Source organism: Crinia signifera, chromosome 9, assembly GCF_055691185.1.
Source record: "Crinia signifera chromosome 9, ASM5569118v1, whole genome shotgun sequence".
Taxonomy (NCBI): domain Eukaryota; kingdom Metazoa; phylum Chordata; class Amphibia; order Anura; family Myobatrachidae; genus Crinia; species Crinia signifera.
Window position 1 is genome coordinate 78,660,306 of NC_139225.1, and position 20,810 is coordinate 78,681,115.

Genomic DNA, 20,810 nt, shown 5'->3' on the forward strand with positions numbered 1-20,810 from the left:
CGAGCGCTTTCCAAATCATGGTTGCCGACCATCGAACGATAGGGGGGTTCCCACAGGCATGCCGACCGACTGTATTCAGTGTGCGAATGGGAGGTGCGGGCGATCCATTCGTCAGACGGGGTTTGGTACATTCGCTTCAGCCCGGGCATGCCTTCCAGCAAAGCATTTAGAATAAGGCCATTATGCAATATTGTATGCTATTGTTACAATTTAGTTCAGTTCAGTACGATATGGTATAATGTGTACACACGATGTGTCATAAGATGTGCTCTCTCATACATCTTATGAGACATCCAATAATAGTCCTGCATACAGGCTTGATAGTAAGATATTGGGTGATGCTATGCACATATTATGATCTTACAATTTTATGTCACATCGTATAGTGTGTACATAAGATATCATCAATCTTAAAGCGCAATGGAATATGCTGCGCTATATAAGAAACTGTAAATAAATAAATATTTCTGGGAGAAGAAGGGAAATTGCATACAATATTTTATTCTATTCCATAAGCTACCTATATACACACATTATACCAGTGGTCAGGGAACTCGGTCCTCATTACCCCACACAGTGCATGTTTTGCAGGTCTCCTCACAGAATCACAAGTGAAATAATTAACTCCACCTGCGGACCTTATAGAATGTGTCTGTGAGTAATTAGTACACCTGTGCACCTGCTGGGTTACCAGCAAAACATGCACTGTGTGGGGTAATGAGGACCGAGTTCCCTGACCACTGCATTAGACCAATGGGATAGGATAAGATATTGTATAAAATTTCCCATGCTCTCCCGGACATGTGATATGTTATGTGCAGAGCATCACCAAATACAGTATCTCCCCATTAAACCTGCATGCAGGACTATCAGACAATGGGTGGGATGTACTAAGGGAAAATTGCGGTAAAACCCCTTACAGCATTTTCAAATGTACTAAGACCCGGCCGTCTGACAATACCCTATAGAAGCCTATGGGCTTCTTATCGCCGCCTGCCTCAGACTCCGACCCCACTCCGAGACTCTGGCATACACCTCTGTCAAACTCCTCCTCCCCTATTTTTCAGCAGGCTCCAGCAGGAACTGAGGCCCTTATTCTAGTTCACTCTTTCTGACAAAATCTTTCTTAAGGTGCGTACACACGGGGGCGATTTTGTCCAAAATCGCGGGAAATATGGTCGCTGAGCGACCATATTGCCCGCAATGGGAGTGTGCACCGGCGATATATCGCTGGGTGCGCGCTCCCGTTTTTGCCCCTGTGGTAATCGCTGGTCGCAGGAACATGCTCCTGCGACCAGCTGATTACCACTGCCGGGCTCCCCCCGGCAGTTTCTTTTTCATCAGCGACCATCTCTGGTCGCTGATGGACAGGAGAAACTGAGCAATATATTGCTCAGCCATATATTGCTCAGCAATATATGGCTGAGCAATATATCTCCCCTGTGTGTACACAGCATTAGATGGACAAAACCATGTGCACTGCAGGTGAGGCAGGTGTTACTCGTGCAGAGATAATTAGATTTGGGTGGGGTTTTACTTCAAAGTGAGATCTATATTGCAGTGTAAAAATAAAGCAGCCAGTATTTACCCTGCACAGAAACAAAATGACTCTTCCAAATCTAATTCTCTCTGCACATTTTAAATCTGCCCCCCTGCAGTGCACATGGTTTTGTCCATCTAAAAAAGATTTTGTCAGAAAGAGTGAACTAGAATAAGGGCCTCAGTTCCTGCTGGAGCCTGCTGAAAAATAGCCCTGATTACACCTAATTGGATATGCATGTTTGTGTGTGTGTAAAATCGTAATGGTCATGTGCAACTTGTCACTGGCAAGGTTATGCAGCTGGTAAAGGAGAGCTGGCAAATGGGGTTAAAGAGAAGTGCGAACTATTATATTGCTGGCAATCTGTGGGGCAGCTGTATTAAGCCTGGTGAATAAATAAAGTGGAGATAAAGTGAAAGGAGAAAACGCACCAGCCAATCAACTCCCAACTGTCATTTTTCAAACTGAGTTGATTGGTTGCTGCGTTATCTCCTTCCACTTAATCTCCACTCTTCACCAGGCTTAATACATCTTCCCCTGTGTTCTTTATATTTGTAACAGACAATAGCCGTCGACCCATCAATGCTAAATAAACCCCTGTGGGGGTTATTGACTAAGACGGGAGTTCTATTTCACATGGGAAGTTGCTATGGGCAACAAAACAGAATCTACTTATTTATTTAGCACCTTCTAGAAGATAATAAATAGTATCTGATTGGTTGCCCATAGCAACATCCGTATGAAACAGACTCTCGACTTTGTAAATTCCCCCCTTTGTCTCTTCAATTCAGTATAGATAGCATTCTTGCTTTTTGTATACTACAAATTGTATCATAATATACTACAGGCACAGGGCCAGATGTACTAAGCTTAAATAGTGATAAAATGAAGAGTGATAAACCACCAGCCAACAGCAGATCCACGCTTCGAAAATGGGCAAGATATACGCTCATTAACACCTCCAAATTGTCACTTCCTGTCAATCACTTCTCCATGAATTTCTCATTGCGAGTAAGATCGCAGCTGCACTCTGGGCCAGATGCACTAAACTTCAAAAGTGATAAAATGGAGAGTGATAAACAGCCAGCCAATCAGCTCCTTCCTGCCATGTCACAGACTGTGTTTGAAAAATGACAGGTAGGAGCCGATTAGTTGGTGGTTTATCTCTCTCCATTTTATCACTTTTCAAGCTTAGTACATCTCGCCCCCTATGTGTGTGCAGTGTTTCATGAACAAATGTTTGTGAACCCTCCATTTATCACTTTTTTTCTTTTCAGGTAATGATTGTCAGCTAAATTTGGGAAGTTCTATAATTACCCATCGCTGCGTACTCCCCTTCCTGGGCTTCCTTTATACACAGGAAGCCGCCTGAATGTCTCCACACGACTCTACCACTTCCTTGCAAGAAATGGACGTTCTACATTACATGTGCTGAGGATAAAACCTAACTGGCAGTTACTATGCTGACAGCAGTGAGGATGATGGACAAACATCAATAAATGTATTGTAGGAAAGATATGGACACTAATGCACTGCACACAGCAGGGACTAACCTGAGGATGGTGAATCGTTTATATCAATTTTATTATTATTATTATTATAACTAGAAAATACCTATTATATTTTTATTTTTTTATATTTAAATGTAACTCCTATTACATACCTTTTACTATGAATACAACACAAATAAATACAGATTCAGCAGGCTTTCTAGTAATAGATACAAAGGGGGAAATTTACTAAAGGAAATTTGTAAAAAAATATATATATATTTGTATTTAGAAATACACTTATTTTTGACATTTACTATCCCGAAAATACGGCAAAACGTATTCGTATTGATAGCACATCAATACGAATACAAATACGAATTGCCGTATTTTCGAGATAGTAAATGTCAAAAATAAGTGTATTTCTAAATACAAATACATTTTTTTTTTACAAATTTCCTTTAGTAAATTTCCCCCTAAGAGTTCAAAATCAAACTGGTTGCCGTGTACATGATTGCCGCTTTAAAAAAATGGAGATTTCAAACGAAATCTCTCACTTTCTGAATCTCTCATCCTATTAAATATCACCCACAATTTCTGCTTTAAGGGTCTATGAGAAAGCAAATGGAAAAACATGCATATAGGTTCATTTAAAATGTCTTATTTATTGTTACTTTGGACCTTCATCTTTATTAATAAAAATGTTCAAATATTACCATAAAATGCTGATCTCTAAAGCCTTGTTTAGCTCTAATATAAGGTCTGGTTTATTAATAAGTTAATTGAATTAATTATGTAAGACAATTAGAATAATTGTATATTTTAATGTCTTATTTTTTAGATTTGCACCTTCATCATATATAAATAAAAAAGGAAATACATAAATAGTATATATATATATATATATATATATATATATATTATATATATATCATACTTGCCTACTTTTGAGTAATAGAATTTTGCAAAGCGCCCCCTTGAGGGGGGCATGTCATGCTCCACCCAAAGGGTGTGTCTAGTTCCATATATGGAGAGATTGTGAAAAGAGCTTGTGAACGTCGCACCTAGAAGCGTGGCTGTGTAATTTAAAATTACTTATATCAAAATGTAGATGAGCCCCAAAGCAGTTAGCAATAGTTACTATACTTGATAAAGTGCTGGGAAATGGCGCTGATGATTCATTGTAAATGTATCTATCTCTCATTCCTTTTTTTTACCCAAAAATGTATCAGTGTAACGTGGGCTAGGTGAAATTAGGGAGATTGCTAGACTAATCAGGGAGAAAGGGAGATTGCTGTTATTTCAGGGAGTAGGCAACTATGCCATATATATATATATATATATATCATAAATAAATAGTGTTGGCATGGTGATAAAGCTATACTGTAAACAGAAGAGGTGAGCGGGGTTTGGAATTGGAGAGATTAGACAAAACCAAGAACTATAATTTACAAGAGGACTCAAGCACTGTGTGAGCGCCAGCTTCCTGTTACACCCATGGATTGCTAAAGCCATTACAGCTATTGGATCTGCATCCGATTTTTCCTAATGCACACACAATAGAATACCAAAGATGTAAGAACATGAGTAGATGTCATGTGTCCATGCATACGTATTTCATCTCAACTCCATTTTTCCAGGATAACTCCAGTTAACTCCAGTTTTCCAGTTAACTTAAGTTAGTTAGAAGTTAAAAGTCAAACTCACTTATTACCTACAACATACCATTATACCAAAGATCCGCGGAACTACGACTATGCAAATAAATGGTCAAAGACATTCAAAAACTAGCTGACTATACTGGAGGACTACTGCCCACTCAATGGTTGTATTACCTTAAAGAGCAGCAGCAGCACCCGCAGCACCATCATCATGCTCATCCTGTCAGCATGGTAATGCTAGCGCACATGCCAGGTCATACACAAGCAAACTAGTCTACCGTACTACTGTAATAAACATACCAGTGTAACGCTGGCCATACACTAGGCCGAGGCATGCGACCTTGAATGCAATACCTTGGCAACTCCCCATTGGGGAACCGACACGCTCCTCGATGGATAGGTCGCATACGATACATCATATGCGGTCCTTTTACATAAGATGTATTGTATGGGATCCCACACTAAGTGCACCAGGATACGATGTATCATTGGTGCAGCAGTGACAATGTCCAGATATGCACATATATGCGCTGCGACACTGAGTACCGATATGTGTTGGCACACTGCACAGCCATGCACATGCCTGCCCCTATAGTCACATCCACTGGGCACATGTCACAGCTGCAATTAAATATATATATATATATATATATATATATAATAAATGGAGAGATAGAGGGGGGCGCCCAATAGTGCAATAAAGTTTTTTTTTATTTTTTTAAAAACACGTAAAAAATAAACACTCATTAAAAAGGACTCGTACCGAGTTTGACCTCAGCAGTGGGCTGATTACCACTAGATATATACACAATCCTCACTGGCAGTACTGCATTCCCATAGCTATAGTCACTGCTTCAGACGGCTTCCACAGGACCTCCTGCTATCTAGTGGTAATCAGCCCACTGCTGAGGTCAAACTCGGTACGAGTCCTTTTTAATGAGTGTTTATTTTTTACGTATTTTTAAAAATAAAAAAAACTTTATTGCACTATTGGGCGCCCCCCTCTATCTCTCCATTTCTTCTAGATCTTTGGTGCTTGGGATAAGCACATATCAGAAGGGGAGCGACGGTCCAATAAAATATTTAAAGGACAAGTGCAGATTAAAACTAACATTGGGTGTCTGGGAGCTAACTAGCACCGACACAAGAGCCCAGCTAATTGGGCATATTCCTGCAAGCGTCAGCACTCCTTTACCACCAACAAACTATCCGAGATATATATATATATATATATATATATATATATATATATATATATTAGGGGCTCTGCACACACTAAATTAACTGATAATAAATAGTGGAGATTTGGTTCATGAATTGATCAATGCATTACACTTTGCTTTTATAGGTGAGCAGCTACCAACACACCTGTCACTAATCATCTAGGGAAATGGTTAACATAAGCTATGGAATCTTAGTTAAAAACAAGGTGTATGAGAGAATGTGACCACAATAAGACTAATTAAAAAAATTAATCTAATAAATAACATTGATGTGATAGCTATGTGTATTGTAGCCATTTTCAGCGATAGTGTTAGGACCTGCAGAAAAGTGGGGTCCCTTGAAGGGGGCTGCAGGCTTAAATGCATTGATCAATTCATGAACCAAATCTCCACTATTTATTATCAGTTAATTTAGTGTGTGCAGAGCCCCTACAATGTCTGTTTAAACAATGCGGTCACAAGCCATAGGGCACCCCAAAACTAGGAAAGGTGAGTGCCGATGTTAAGTGTATATATATATATATTTATATATATATCAAGAAGGTGGGGGGTGATTGGGGTGCGCTACCTAGTAGAGAAACTTTACCTCCCAATACAACATATCAATTTCAAAACAAAATGCACATTTCTAAATTAGTGTTCTTGTATTTGAGGATGTTCCCAATGAATAGGCTCAGTCCATTTCTGGGTAAATAGTTATTTTATTGGTGAAGAAAAAAACCGACGCGTTTCGTCTCTAAGACTTTATCAGGGGTAAGAACCAATGGGTGAATAGATTTTGTGTAGCTGGTCCTATTGGAAGTTTCTGCTGATCACAGCTGATGCAATAAAATAAATATCACCAAGTACTTCTCGATTGGGCTCGATTAAATGGATTTCTGTACGGAGTTGAAAGTTTAGTGTGGGTTCTTGCTAGGAACAATATCAGGACGTTCTCTCTGTAGTAACCTCCTCGCTCTGCAAATGCGTCGGGTTTTTTTCTTCACCAATAAAAGAACTATTTACCCAGAAATGGACTGAGCCTATTCATTGGGAACATCCTCAAATACAAGAACACTAATTCAGAAATGTGCATTTTGTTTTGAAATTGATATGTTGTATTGGGAGGTACAGTTTCTCTACTAGGTAGCGCACCCCAATCACCCCCCACCTTCTTGATTACTACACCGTTCCTCACTAACAGGAGGAATTTTGGTGGTGCTGCACACACAACCCAGCGCAACTCAGAGTCAAAAACCCTTTCTTCCATATATATATATATATATATATATATATATATATATATATATATATATATATATATATATATATATATATATATGTGTAAAAGAGTAAAATGAAGCGCACCAATCAGTAATCAAATAAACACAACTTTTACTTATATAATACTGACATACATTGGGGTATAAATGGTATAGCTTGCCATGGAGGAGTGGGGCAGCACTGCAGGAAGGCACCGATAGAACAGCCGTACATGGGGTGATCAGTCGCCGGCAGGAAACAATCCAGCAGCCGCTCACTAGGAACTTCTCCTCACAATCGACATGGACCAGGGGGATGTCACAACGTCAGGATCACAGGAAGCCACGCCCAAAACGCATTTTGTCGGCTCCTGATTGGCCGCTAGGCGGCCAATAGAATCATTCGGAGGAAAGGCGTGGAAGATGAAACATCTCTGCGCCTCTCCAGTCCGTGAGCGGGTACCAGCCGGGAGCAGCCCGTCTGCCGGAGAGGATGCCGAGGTCATCGCCGGGGACCAGGTGAGTAGGATTTCCTTCCTTAGGAACCCCTTTTGGACTACTTTGGATCCTGGACCCCGGAGACATCAGCCCTGGAGCCCAGGACCCCGGACCAGCCCCGGAACCAGGACCAAGGCCCCGGAACCGGACTCTTCTGTCCAGGAGCCCCGGACCCCGGACCCAGGATCCAGGGACCGACCAGCCCATGCTGACCAGCCAGGGGGATAATGCTGTGGCCCCGGGACCTTATATAATAAGTGTCCCCCGGCTGTGGCATTACCCTGCTGGCTGGTTGGGTCTGGTGCTGGTTCTTAAAATAAGGGGGACCCCTAGTCATTTTGTCCCCCGTATTTCGGGAAACAGCGCCGGACCTTGAGCCTGGTGCTGGTTTCATTAAATCAAGGGGACCCCTATTTGTCGGGGACCCTGATTTTATGTCACCAGCACCGGCTCAATGAGCCAGGGGCTGGTTATGCTCTGGCGGGGGACCCCGCGCTGTTTTTTTTTTTTATTTTAACTGTTTAAACTTTTTTTACACCAGAACCCTGCACAGATCGCAATGATCTGTGCAGGGTTCTGGCTAATTCGCACATCAGAACCTGGTCTGATTTTTGGGCGAATTATAGACACAGTTTATACAAATCGCATACCATTAAATATGCGATTTGTATACTTTTTAATGTGAAAGCATCTGGATGCGATGTGCTGCGAAAAGCAGCCATCGCATTTCCAGTGTGTCCAACTTGTTGGCCAAAATCGCACTTTTTTCACATTTTCGCAGCTCATTAAATATTCGAAAATGGAAAAACATGCGATTTCGGCCGTTTTTGCGAAAAAAATCGCAAAAAAACCCCCTGCAAATCATAGAATGTCACCCTTTGACTACCTCCATATTTCCAGCTTTGCAAAGTCTCTATACAAATCAACTAAGCCCAGATCCCCACTCCCCATTGAACGCTTTTGTATTTACAGTCCAGACCGCAGGGGAGCAATCTCATATCTATACTCCCTGCTGGCAGACAAACCCCCGGCTAAAGAACCTTTTGAGGTAGCTTGGGAAAGGGATTTGGGCGTTGCTTTGGAGGAGGAGGAGTGGTCAGAAATAAAAACACTAATCTTCAATAAACTCGAATCTCAAGGAAAATGCCTTTTAAAGTCTACTCTAGGTGGTACATGGTTCCCCCAGTAATACACCGTATTTTCCCTTCTAGCTCTAGTCAGTGCTGGTGGAACTGTGGATCGCAGGGTACGTTCATCCACATATGGTGGGATTGCCCCCAGATTAGCTCCTACTGGGATGACATTTTTTCTCTTTTAGGAAAGATATTGGTTTCCCCGACCCCAAAAAATCCCTTGTCGGCTCTACTTTGCAGAACAGTTGCAGGGACCTCAAAACCTAAAAGCAAGCTATGTGGCCACGTACTCAACTCCGCCAGATTGCTGATCGCGGCAAACTGGAAACAACCTACCGCCCCTTCCATTCAGGCCATTATCAACAAGGTCTGGTTTGCAGCTTCCATGGAGTATATCACTGTGCTGCTACACGACTCAGTGGGGAAATACAGATCAATTTGGTCTCCATGGTATGTATATTACCAGAGACAACTCCCCGGGTAAATGCGATCACTATCTCTTGCCTGATGCTCTGACAGATTTAACTATTGAACAGTTGATACCCTTTCATGTGTGAGGTTAGATGACCCCCACCCCCCTCTCTTTTGTTTCTATCTTTATTTTATTCCCCCCCCCTTGTTTTTTTCTATTTTTATTTTTTTATTTTTCTCTGTGTTTCCCCAATGCTATTATTTTGATGTTTGTTCTCTGTACAAAAAAAAAGACAGTGGTACTCTTAACGGTATATTTTATTTATATGCATTATACCATGTTGTTTGTTTATACCGAATTGTCTGTAAATGCATTGTCCAGATATCAGTCTCATTTAAATGTACTGTTTGCCACTGTAAAAATAAAGAGTTAAAAAAAAAAAGTCTTTGGGGTCGATCCTATAAGGTGGGGATGATTTGTGAGTGCGAATCATCACAGTACCGGCACACTTTACGGCAGACAGAATTCGCCTAAAAGCGATCGCACCTCCTTGCTTGATTTGGATGCCGATACCAGCATTTAAACGTGTTGGAACGGCACCCGAGTAGCACCTCGTACCCTTCGGACCTAATATGATCGACCCCCAAGTGTTTACTTGATATTTGCAAGAGACCAAAGAAAATATACGTGGGGATTTACTGTAAACTCCAATTTGCAAGCTACGAGCAAAATACTAGAAGGAATTACAACCGGATCCGGATAATATATCTTGTAACGTTTTATGTCACTAACAGAGCACCAGAGCACAACATTTGTAATCGTTCAGCGTAAAATTATCAGAACAGCCTGCCAATTCCGACAGACTCCCCATTGCAGCATCAGAGAAACATGTCCAAACTGCAATTAAACAATTCGAAACAGAAACACAACTTCAAGAGGCTGTCACTTCAAAAAGAATTATGGTTTGTAAATCCTGACAAAACATTCACTGTAGAGAAAGCATGGGTGCAACATGCATTAACCTTGTACTGTAGCTGCCTCCTGAACAAATGCATCAGAAATCCTCTTGGGTGGAATGAGTCTGTTACTGACACATCTGGTTTATCCTTTGGGCATTGTTTGTAATCCTATTGTCATGTTTACAAATGTTTAAAAATGTCTTATGACAAATCAATTGTCTGCATTACAAGAAAAGACCCGATAGATATAATTTTAAATAAATCACACACAGGAAAATACATTAGGTAGGCTATATGTTAGCAAGGGGTGGCCAATCCCGGGATCGGGATTGACAGGATCCCGGGATTTGGCCCAAAATTTGCAAGGATTTGAATCCCGGGATTGGAGTTTACAATCCCGGGATTTCGTGATTAGACTGCGCATGCGCAGTCCAATGCTGGGCAGCGTCTGAGCACTTGCTACAGATCTGCTCAGTGCGCCGCAGTCAGAGGTCACACTGCGCACCACACTGCGCAGCCCACCGGGCGCATCCCCGCTCTCAAGTTCCAGCCTCACCTGGGGATTTCATGATCTACCGCTCCTGACACTGCTCTGCAGCACTGCCCGCTCCCAGCCGCACCACCGAGTATGTCGCTCTGCTGCACTGCCTGCTATGTAAATGTGCAGGTGGTGGCATTTTTTTTTTTATAGGGATGCCAAACCCGGGATCCCGGGAATCCCAGGATTCCTTTTTTTCTTGCTCCTTGATAAAAAGCCTGTAAGGGGCTTGAAACAATGTATATATATATATATATATATATATATATATATATATATATATATATATATATATATATATACATACAGTAGATGGATGAGCGGCACTCTCGGGTTTTTCAATAAATAAATTACACTTTTTAGGTGCAAATTTCTACGTTTCGGTTTATTTCAATAAACCTTCATCAGATGAAGGTTTATTGAAATAAACCAAAACGTATAAATTTGCACCTAAGCAGTGTCATTTCTTTATTGAAAAACCTGCTCATCCATCTACTGTATTATTATCTGCAAAGAGAAGGCACCGGGTAAAGTTACATCGTATGAGGGCAGGAGTGCCAGGCCGTCCAAGAAGATATATATATATATATATATATATATATATATATATAGTCTCTCTGTACCTTACTGTAGGACCCCTGACAGGCTCAACGCTGCCTCTGATTAAAAACCTTCCCATGACGAGGAAGCTGCTGCTGTCCTTTGTGGGCTTGAGAAGCATACGATGAGCTCCCCCAAGCAGAGCTCAGCACAAGCCTCTCAGCCTCAGACCTCTTGTGCAAAGTCTCATGGGACTTAGTCAACTCCCAGTAATGCACTGCACACTTGTGCAGTCAGTGTGCTTTGGCTCCCCATGCTCAGCACCATTAATCATTGTCACATTGGCAGATAGGTGAGCTGCAGCACTTCCTCACTCCCATGCACAAGACTTTTAGCTAAAAAAAAACAACAGCATTTTTTTTAAATACATGCCAACCACAGGGGGCACCTAGATAGCCCAGGGGTACTGGCCCCCTGAGCCCCCCCCTCCCCCTCCTTAATCCAGCCCGGCCTTAAAATCCACGAAGCACAGCAGAAATACATGGGCCGCACGGGCCACACAATGTTTAAAAAATCTCCCTATCCAACTGTGCTCAACAGAATTGGATAGGGAGATAAAAAAACGTGAACCTAAACACACATGTTTACCCCGCACACACACACACCTGTTTTTTTCCTGACCAGTGTATTATTGAAGCTAAGTGGATACCCCAGTATGCTAACAACTGTCATAAAACTTTTTCACAGAAGAATGCAGACCCTCCAACATGATCCATTCCATTAAGTACAATATGTTCTGTTCCTGGACTCTTAATGTATGATTATTCATTTATAATTCCGCTGTGTTGAATTAGTTTATTGATAAGATGTTTCAACACAAGTGATGGCAATTATACAATAAAAGTCCAGAAGCAAGAGGATTTTGGGATGCGGTCATTTGGTCTACTGCATTATGGTCGACAGTCATTAGGTCGAATCCATTAGGTCGACATGCTAAAAGGTCGACATGACTCTAGGTCGACATGGGAAAAGGTCGACATGATTCTAGTTCGAAAGGTCATTAGTTCGACAGATCATTAGTTCGACAAGGTCATTAGTTCGACATTGTCTATGTCGACATTCACAAGGTCGACATGGAGTTTTTCACTGTTTTTTGAGCCAACATGTGCCGACAGGCGGTATTTCATGCCCTACCATCCACTAGGGCGTGGTGGGAGAATAAAATAGTGTGCCGAGCGTAGCGAGGCACCGTGCCCGACGCATTGCGAGCGCAGCGAGCGATGCGAGGGGATGCAGTGCACTTTAAACTGTGTCCATGTCGACTGTGTTGACATTCAGGTAAAAAAAACAGTGAAAAACCCCATGTCGACCTTGTGAATGTCGACATAGACATTGTCGAACTAATGACCTTGTCGAACTAATGACCTGTCGAACTAATGACCTTTCGACCTAGAATCATGTCGACCTTTTCCCATGTCGACCTAGAGTCATGTCGACCTTTTAGCATGTCGACCTAATGGATTCGACCTAATGACTTTCGACCATAATGCAATAGACCAAATGATCCCAACCCGAGGATTTTGTACCTAATGCAATGAGTCATGATGGAAGACATGAGAATGTATAGACAAGAAAATATACAGTTTGATTTCACCTTCTACAACACATTTTAGTATATATTGTAAAATAACTGCAATCTTTTATAACGCTGAGAAAAGATATGTTCTAAAGCAACAGACTTAATTTTGTTTCTGCCTGATGCCATTTTCACACAACTACTGCATAGCCCCCAAACAGCTTCCTGAGCATTCATTTACAGTATAATTGTATAGGTCCAATGTTTAAACTTGCATAAAGCAGCAAATGAGTATGGATATACTTGAATGTATGTGACTGAATGGAGGCCATTGTTACTTTATGCAGAGGTGGAACTCCCAGGCTTGTCTAATGGGAGGATATTTGGAACTGTTTCCTGAAATTGATTGTTCATGGAAATGGGTAAAAAAGACATTGTTTAAGACAACTAATGATATAAAGATAAATATTATTAAATGTGTACAATAGCTTACAGTCCATTGCGGCAATGAACAATGTATAGAATAATAGCTAAAAAAAAAAAAAAGTTAACGCTCCTAATATTGTGTGATGTAAAACTGTAAAATGTGTCAAACATTCTCGATATAATCCTCATAGGAATCCATGGCTTACTTCATGTAAGGTGACTTTGTATCTGGGAGAGCTGACCCGGCAGGGAATAACCTTCTCATTTGGACCTTCCAGTTCTGCAAATCCTGGTTCTACTTGATGCATCTCTAGGAATGGATGTTCATCATCTGCAGGGAATACACAACTGAGATTAGGATTGTATCCATATTTATAGAGGAAAACAATAGCGCATACTGTATGCACCAGGCCATCCTGTGATAACATTCAGCGTCTTTTCGCAAGTTGATTTACACAAAGTCAGTGTTTGGTGGTGGTAACTGCCCATTTTCTGGGAGTGTCAGTTCCGGCCCTGATCAGCCTGTTTCTATCGCAATGGCTAAGTAGGCCATGGGTTATGCACAGACTGCACACTGTAAAATCATTCAACGGTGAGTGAGTTGGGAATGGATATGCAGCAATTGCCAATCTGCGATATTTTCACATCTTTTTCACAGCCTTGCGCAGAGCAGGATTTCCCTCTGGAGGGGCAGCGACTATCTGATCGCAGGGCTCTGCAAATTATGAGGTGCGATCAGGTTTGAATAACCCCCTCAATCTCATACTCTAAATTGCATTATAAACAATTGCTGCCCAGCATCCCAAGTTCAAGCAAATTACAATAGGGTCTCTACCAAGTGCCTTCCGTGCATGCACCTGAAAAGGGGGTGTGGACTAATGTCAAAGGGCATAGCTTTACAGGCAGTGTTATGACCTTGAGGCACTGCCCTGTTTTCATCACTGTGGTGGCATGCCCAGCTCACTGGGAGCTGGTGCCTATGCCACTAAAGTCCCTTTCTCAAAGGAATTTATAGCATCTGTTCACTGTAGAGCAGATGTGAGAGTGGGGCCTCCCAACTGTCTCCTCTCCATTGTGATTCATAGGTGGGATGGCTGGAAAGTGTCTGATAAAGAGCGATGTCACGCTAATATTTGGACATTTAGAAGGTGTTCTAAACGTACTTACTGTACCTACTTTTAAATTGTTCTCTCTGGGAAAAGCCTGGAGAGGACTAGCAAGTGGGCTGTGCATCTAAATAAATAATAATAAATTAGGTTCATGCATATTTAAATCGAGTGTGGGGCCTAAATACAATTATTATTAGAAAATTGCATCCCTAGGCCCATTTCCTTCTCTAGGAATGTGGGGTGAGGGTTGAGTCGCCATGTATGTTTCATAGTTTTCACCCGTGTGCAAATGCACCAGTCCGGACTAGATAAAAACAGAATTTTCAGAATAAAGGAATATTTGCCTGCAATTATATTAATACATACTCTGAACTTAGCCTATGTGTAATCGCAACGTTGCAGCGCACGTCAGTGAAGACGCCACTGAATTACATATGAATGCATCATCCTTAGAGGTGTGTGCTCAGCTCCTGAGCATGTGTGGAGGAAAACAAGCAAGATACACTCTGCAGCTTGTGGCCATGTGCACAAGCCCCGTAGCCACTTAATATGAAACATATTTATACCACAATGATATACACGTTTGCTTCCTTACTGAAACCACAACATTGTATTGAATGGTGCATAATTGCAAATGGGATCGGTTTTCCTGATCTCTGTTAGTAGCCTAATAATATAGAGCCTAGCAAGCGGGTAAGTACCGCCCTGACGAACACCCAAGAACACATTCCCTTGCATGAGGCCAAAAGGGAGAGAAATCATTAGACAGTCAACCAACCAGAGGAGGTTTTTACCTATGGGCTGCAGGGCTGTAGCTCCCCAGGTAAATTCTACCACTGTTCTCTGCCCAAGTGAAGCCATATGCAGTCCGTGAGACTGCTCTGGCTTTAATGTAACTGGCAGTGACTTCCTATTGGAAGTCCGACCTGCCAGTCACTCAAGGCAGTCCCATTAGGTGGTGTTCCCTCCCTCCAGGACGATACTTTGCATGCGCCGCTCCCAGGAACCTGGTTAAGCCTCCGGGGGCTGCTGCAAAGGCAGCCCATGGAGGCTTGTGCCAGCACATGCGCAGTATGTATGAAATGACTGCACATGCGCTGGTCCACGCATGGGACCGGTGGCCAGGACCGGCAGATGCGGGGAGCAAGGCGGCGGCATCAGCAGTGGAGGGGGGGCGGCACTCTGCGGCAGCCCCCCTCCTCCAAAAGGGTAAGAGCCGCCACTGTCACCAACCATCGAATGATTTCTCTCCCCTTTGAAAATCAAATTCAGTAAAAACTTCTATTTCAGCCAGAGATGGACAAATACTGGGTGGGCACTGACATCATGTGATATCAGACATCCTTCCCGAGCAGGCATTGGCCTGTCTGCATTCCCAGGGCTCATAAAACGCTGGCTGTTTCCCTGCCCCGGCCTGGTGTTCATCCCCACCAGCCTCGTCTGGAGGGAACGTCTGGAGTGTGAAACTCACCAAAGCCGTTCGCTCCTGGGGTTTACACATGCGCATAAACGTGCATGCACATGCGCAGACCGCCGAATTCAGCCATTTCCAATCAGGTCTGAATTAGACCAATAGTCTGTATCAAAAAAGGAAAGCTTGTATATAAGCAACAACTCTGTGCAGCCGCTACTCTATAGCAACAAAGGTTCTATAAATCATACTGTACGTGCCTTCTATTGTGCAAAGATGTTGGAAAGAAATCGCAAGAGGAAATAAACAGAACTAAAGTGCTCATCGCTATGTTGATGTTACCCCCGCTCTTGTTTTCTTTGCCCAAGCTCCTATTCTGAGTCTTGCAGTATTAGTATTGTGTAGGAAAGCTCTGTAGGAAGGTTGATTGTTCTTTTTATGCTACTAAAGTACGTGCAACTTTACATATTACTTCTCCTCTTAGAAGATAATAGAAGATCCTAACTTACCTTTTGGGATATTTTGTAAAGAACTTTCAGTTATGTGGCTGAAACGCTATAAAATATATTAGACCGCAATGTAGAATTAAACGGATACCATTGTTGTTGGTGTGTCAATCAATTCATTGTTTATTATGGTGGTCACACCTGGCCTCCAAGCTGTTGAAATCTCTCAAGATAAAAGTAGAAAAGGGCTTTCAATATTTTGCCAGAGGTGACAATGGAGATCAGCAGAGGCCACCAGAAGGCATGCACATGGTGTACAAGTGCCTGCTATTAAGGGTTTTATGCAAAATTAAGCCCATGTTGTATTGAGCCCCTTGAAATAAAATGAGTGACCTTATTTTTTTATGTACAGTAAAATTAACAATTATCATGATCTCCCCTGCTTTACTAAAAGGTGGAATGAGGACCTGAGGACTGACTTAACAGATGCCAAATGGGGAAAAATCCTCCAACTTGCCCACGCCTGTTCCCCCAGCATACTGGTAATGGAGACACAATATAAATTACTGTTGCGGTGGTATAGATGTCCCGATACTATATCTAAGATGGGACGAGGTATACCCAATATCTGTTGGCGTTGTTTCTTGGGCCCCGGGAACCCCCTCCACATTTGGTGGGACTGTCCCTCAATACAACCTTACTGGAACAGTGTTATCTCTATTTCCACAAAGATACTAGGTGAAGCGGTTCCTTCAGGCCCCCTGTTCTGGCTGTTTCACTATTCGTCTGGTTCTATCCCAAGATATAAAAAATCCCTCTTATGCCGTTTAAACAATGCAGCAAAGGCAGTTATTCCTGTACGCTGGCGATCTTCCTCTCCTCCAACAATCAAAGAGTGGTTCCATAGAATAGATATGTATATGGACATGGAGGATATAGTGTCTTCTGCTGGAGAAGATTACGACTCCTTCAGAGATACCTGGGCTATGCGGCTAACCTTTATAGACTCTCCCTCATATGGGACAGCACTGGAGTCTACCCCCTCTACACTGCCTTAGCTATATTTTATTTAAGTTACTAAGTCCCCAGGTTTTGGCATATATACACCCAAAACAAAATATATGTATATTATCTTCTCTGTATGTAATTTAATTGTAATTGCTGATATGTATCGGATCTGTCCCCCCCCCCCCCCCCCCCCCCCCTCCTCTCTAACCCTTAACTTCACTCACTATTTCCTTTTCTCTCCCCTGGTCTCTGTATGTCCCCTTTCCTAACTCTATGTTACATTACATGATGACGTTGATGGTATTATCTTGCTGTACCGCAACTTTGTTTACTATGCTCAAATAATTTTCAATAAACATATTTTGCTCTAAAATGAACAATTATCTTCCATAGGCCAATAGTGGTTGCCATAAACAAAGGGTAATTCATGTTATATGATAAATTAGTACTGTATGTTCCTTCCTCTTTTAACATCAGATGAACTCAATAACGACCAGCGTCAGTCACAGTAAAAGGAATCACAGGTTTTGTGCAATGTTTACAGGTTTCTGTAGTAAAGTGTTGACATTAATAGTGTAAAACATAGTAAATGGAGCATAAAAATATTTAGGAAAGTTGTAATGCTAAAAGACTGAGCAGTCCTGTCACACTGGGCCTTATTTTGGTTCATTCTTTCTGACAAAATCCTTCTTAGATGGGCAAAACCATGTGCACTGCAGGTGGGGCAGATGTTACTTGTGCAGAGAGAATTAGATTTGGGTGGGGTTTTACTTCAAAGTGAGATCTATATTGCAGTGTAAAAATAAAGCAGTCAGTATTTTCCCTGCACAGAAACAAAATTACTCACCCAAATCTAATTCTCTCTGCACATGTTACATCTGCCCCCCCTGCAGTGCACATGGTTTTGTCCATCTAAGAAGGATTTTGTCAGAAAGAATGAACCAAAATAAGGCCCACTGTGCCATGGTGTGGGGTCACAGATCAAGTGGAAAGACGTACCCGCTGACAGTTCCTGTCCAACTGAAACAGAAGCTACTACAGGAAACCTTATTCAGGGATTTGGAGGAATTTTTTCTCCCTTATGGCCCAGTCAAGAGACATCAAACAACATCCCTTATCACTGACAAAGCTATTGGTACTGTAGGCCACGTTTCCATAAATACTGTTACCATGTATCCTTATAAAACGGTCTGCCTTCTATGTGTGTGATCAATTCTCTATGGAAAATATGTTATTAGTTCTGCTTATTAGTAATTAGTTCTCCTACACTGTACACAGTATGTTGTAATCGGCGTGTGACAGTGCGACAGACATATCACATATGCTAGGCCTGTGCACAGATCTGTGGGCACCCTACTATTTAGGAGAACCCAATCCTCTCAGAAGTAATGGGAGGTTTGTTGCCTTATACTCTACAGCTCAGACATGGCATGCGGTTCTGACTAAGGCAATATAGCCAAGCACAACATGCCCAGTATAACTCTGACATTGAGGAGCAGCTGTGTATCCTTAATGTCAGCAGCCAGTAGTCTGTGTGGGGTCCAGTAAGAGCACACTGGATGTGTTGCAGTATGTCATTTCTTTAGTGTTTTAGTAGAACAATAACCATTGGCACCCTAGGAAATTGCATATGAGACATTTTCACCATTGCAGCAGCATTCAAATGGAAATTCTAGTTAGTTGACATACATTTTAAAATGAATATGCATATCTGTATATCCCAGTAAAGCCATTATTTATTTTCTATTAGTAATATTTTCTACATGCCATTCGTTAAATTCATTTTAGATTAGATTAAAAAGGTACATTAAACAAAGATTAGCTTTTCCTTTCTACTTTTGAACAAGTAGCGCTAGCTCTGCTATTTCATTTTTTTTAAATATCTTTATTTACAACATCAGAATGGGACAAGTAGTCCTAACGAACCAACAAAACCCACCCAACACCAGCTCATGGAGGCAAACAAGTAAAATGATAAACAAGCTGCTATTTTAATGTAATAACTTTCTTTAAGCCTGATCAATGTAAACAATGTAGACAAATCAGGATTCAGGAATACAATTGCAAAATGTTACTTACCTTTTACAAACAAGTATGTTTTACGCTGGATCAGTGTGTGGTCTTTGGTTTTATAGCGGCACGAAATGTACCCGGTGTCAGTGGCAATGGCTTCGGTGATTCTTAGCTGACTGCAGGTCAAGTTTGTATTCTTGCATGGCTTCTCCTTAACGCTCATTCTAGTGTTGTTTAGATGCAACTGTTCCCACTGCCAGGTGACTGGGGCATATCCTCTGTAAGAATATTGCAAGGACAGACATTATTAACATGGAGAGCTTTAATTGTGACTGAAATGTCTTCAGCAACACAAAAAAACGATAGCATTCCCTTCTATATAATGAATATACAATGGCATATGATGGAGAATTATAGACACTTACTTAGAATAAGAACATCACACAGATCTACTGTACAGTATGTAAAGTATATACACTTTAGGCCGCCATCCACTAGGGCGAGGTATCACATGCAATACCTCGCATGCGATACCCCACCAACTCACCCGGCAGCTGCCGGGCAGCAGGATAACATACTGTATGATACATTGTATGCAGTCCTTTTGTATACAATGTATCGTATGAGACCTTAGCAAGGGCTATGGGCTGCAATTAATATTCATGGCAGCCCATAGGATCTGCAACTGCGATGCAATCTGCCATCTGTCACAGCGATGCGGCCTTTACTCTGACAAAGTTCACATAAAGAGCACCAATAAGGTATAGGTAAATCAGTTTATATACCACACCATATATAAATGTACTGAGGTTGAGATGATTTATAATCTGGGAACAAACACTGTGGCGGTAAGACACCCCTGGCACCCCTAGGGCTGAGGCAGCAGCACAGAGTATTTTATCAGACAGCATAACTATGCAATGTCTGCAGCAATTTACACCCCTAGCACCCATAGGGGTTGGACAGCAGCAGAGACTATGGGCCTTATTCTAGTTCACTCTTTCTGACAAAATCCTTCTTAGATGGACAAAACCATGTGCACTCAGGACAGAAAAGAAACAGGGGGGGAAATGGAGGCAAGGGATCAAAAACACGATGATGAGACAGAGTAGCAGCAAGTAGGAGCAGGGCTGTCTATAGTGACTGGCACTGAGCAGTGTGTGTGTGTGTGTGTGTGTGTGTGTGTGTGTATATGTGTGTGTGCACAGTGGGACATGATGTGTGTGCACAGTGTGTATATGGAGTCACACAGTGTATTTATATGGGGGCACAATGTATGGTGTGGTGTGTTTGTGTGTGTGTGTGTGGGGGGGGGGGGGGGGGTGACAACACACTAAATAACTATGTGGCTGAAAATCATACTTTTGTCCCAGATGAACTCACTAATCAAATAAAATCAATTGTGTGGCAGTTTCCACTTAGAGGGCCGCAATGCATAATAATAATAATGTATTTATTGGTGTTTAATTTGTACACAATTTCTTTTTCATGCAATTTTCTCTAAAGGCAAAGCAAAGGATTAACTGATATGTGACTTGTATCTTGATGTGTTGTATTGATGAAAAAGGTGTTTTTTTACTTGCAGG

At 41.8% G+C, this 20,810-nt stretch overlaps 1 protein-coding gene across 2 annotated transcripts in view; it reads right to left on the minus strand.

Annotated features, from left to right (window-relative positions):
* Nucleotides 1–20,810, minus strand: part of LOC146035694 (vascular endothelial growth factor receptor kdr-like) — a 235,107-nt gene that overhangs the window by 138,981 nt on the left and 75,316 nt on the right. For both annotated transcript variants that reach the window (XR_014460700.1, XM_083159281.1), the window contains exons 3-4: nucleotides 19,291–19,502; nucleotides 13,444–13,568 (exon numbers count right to left, since the gene is read on the minus strand). Coding sequence is in view for 1 of the 2 variants with exons in the window: in XM_083159281.1 (XP_083015407.1) it covers nucleotides 13,444–13,568; nucleotides 19,291–19,502 (337 nt within the window). In the remaining variant the exon portion in view is untranslated. The remainder of the gene's footprint in view (nucleotides 1–13,443; nucleotides 13,569–19,290; nucleotides 19,503–20,810) is intronic.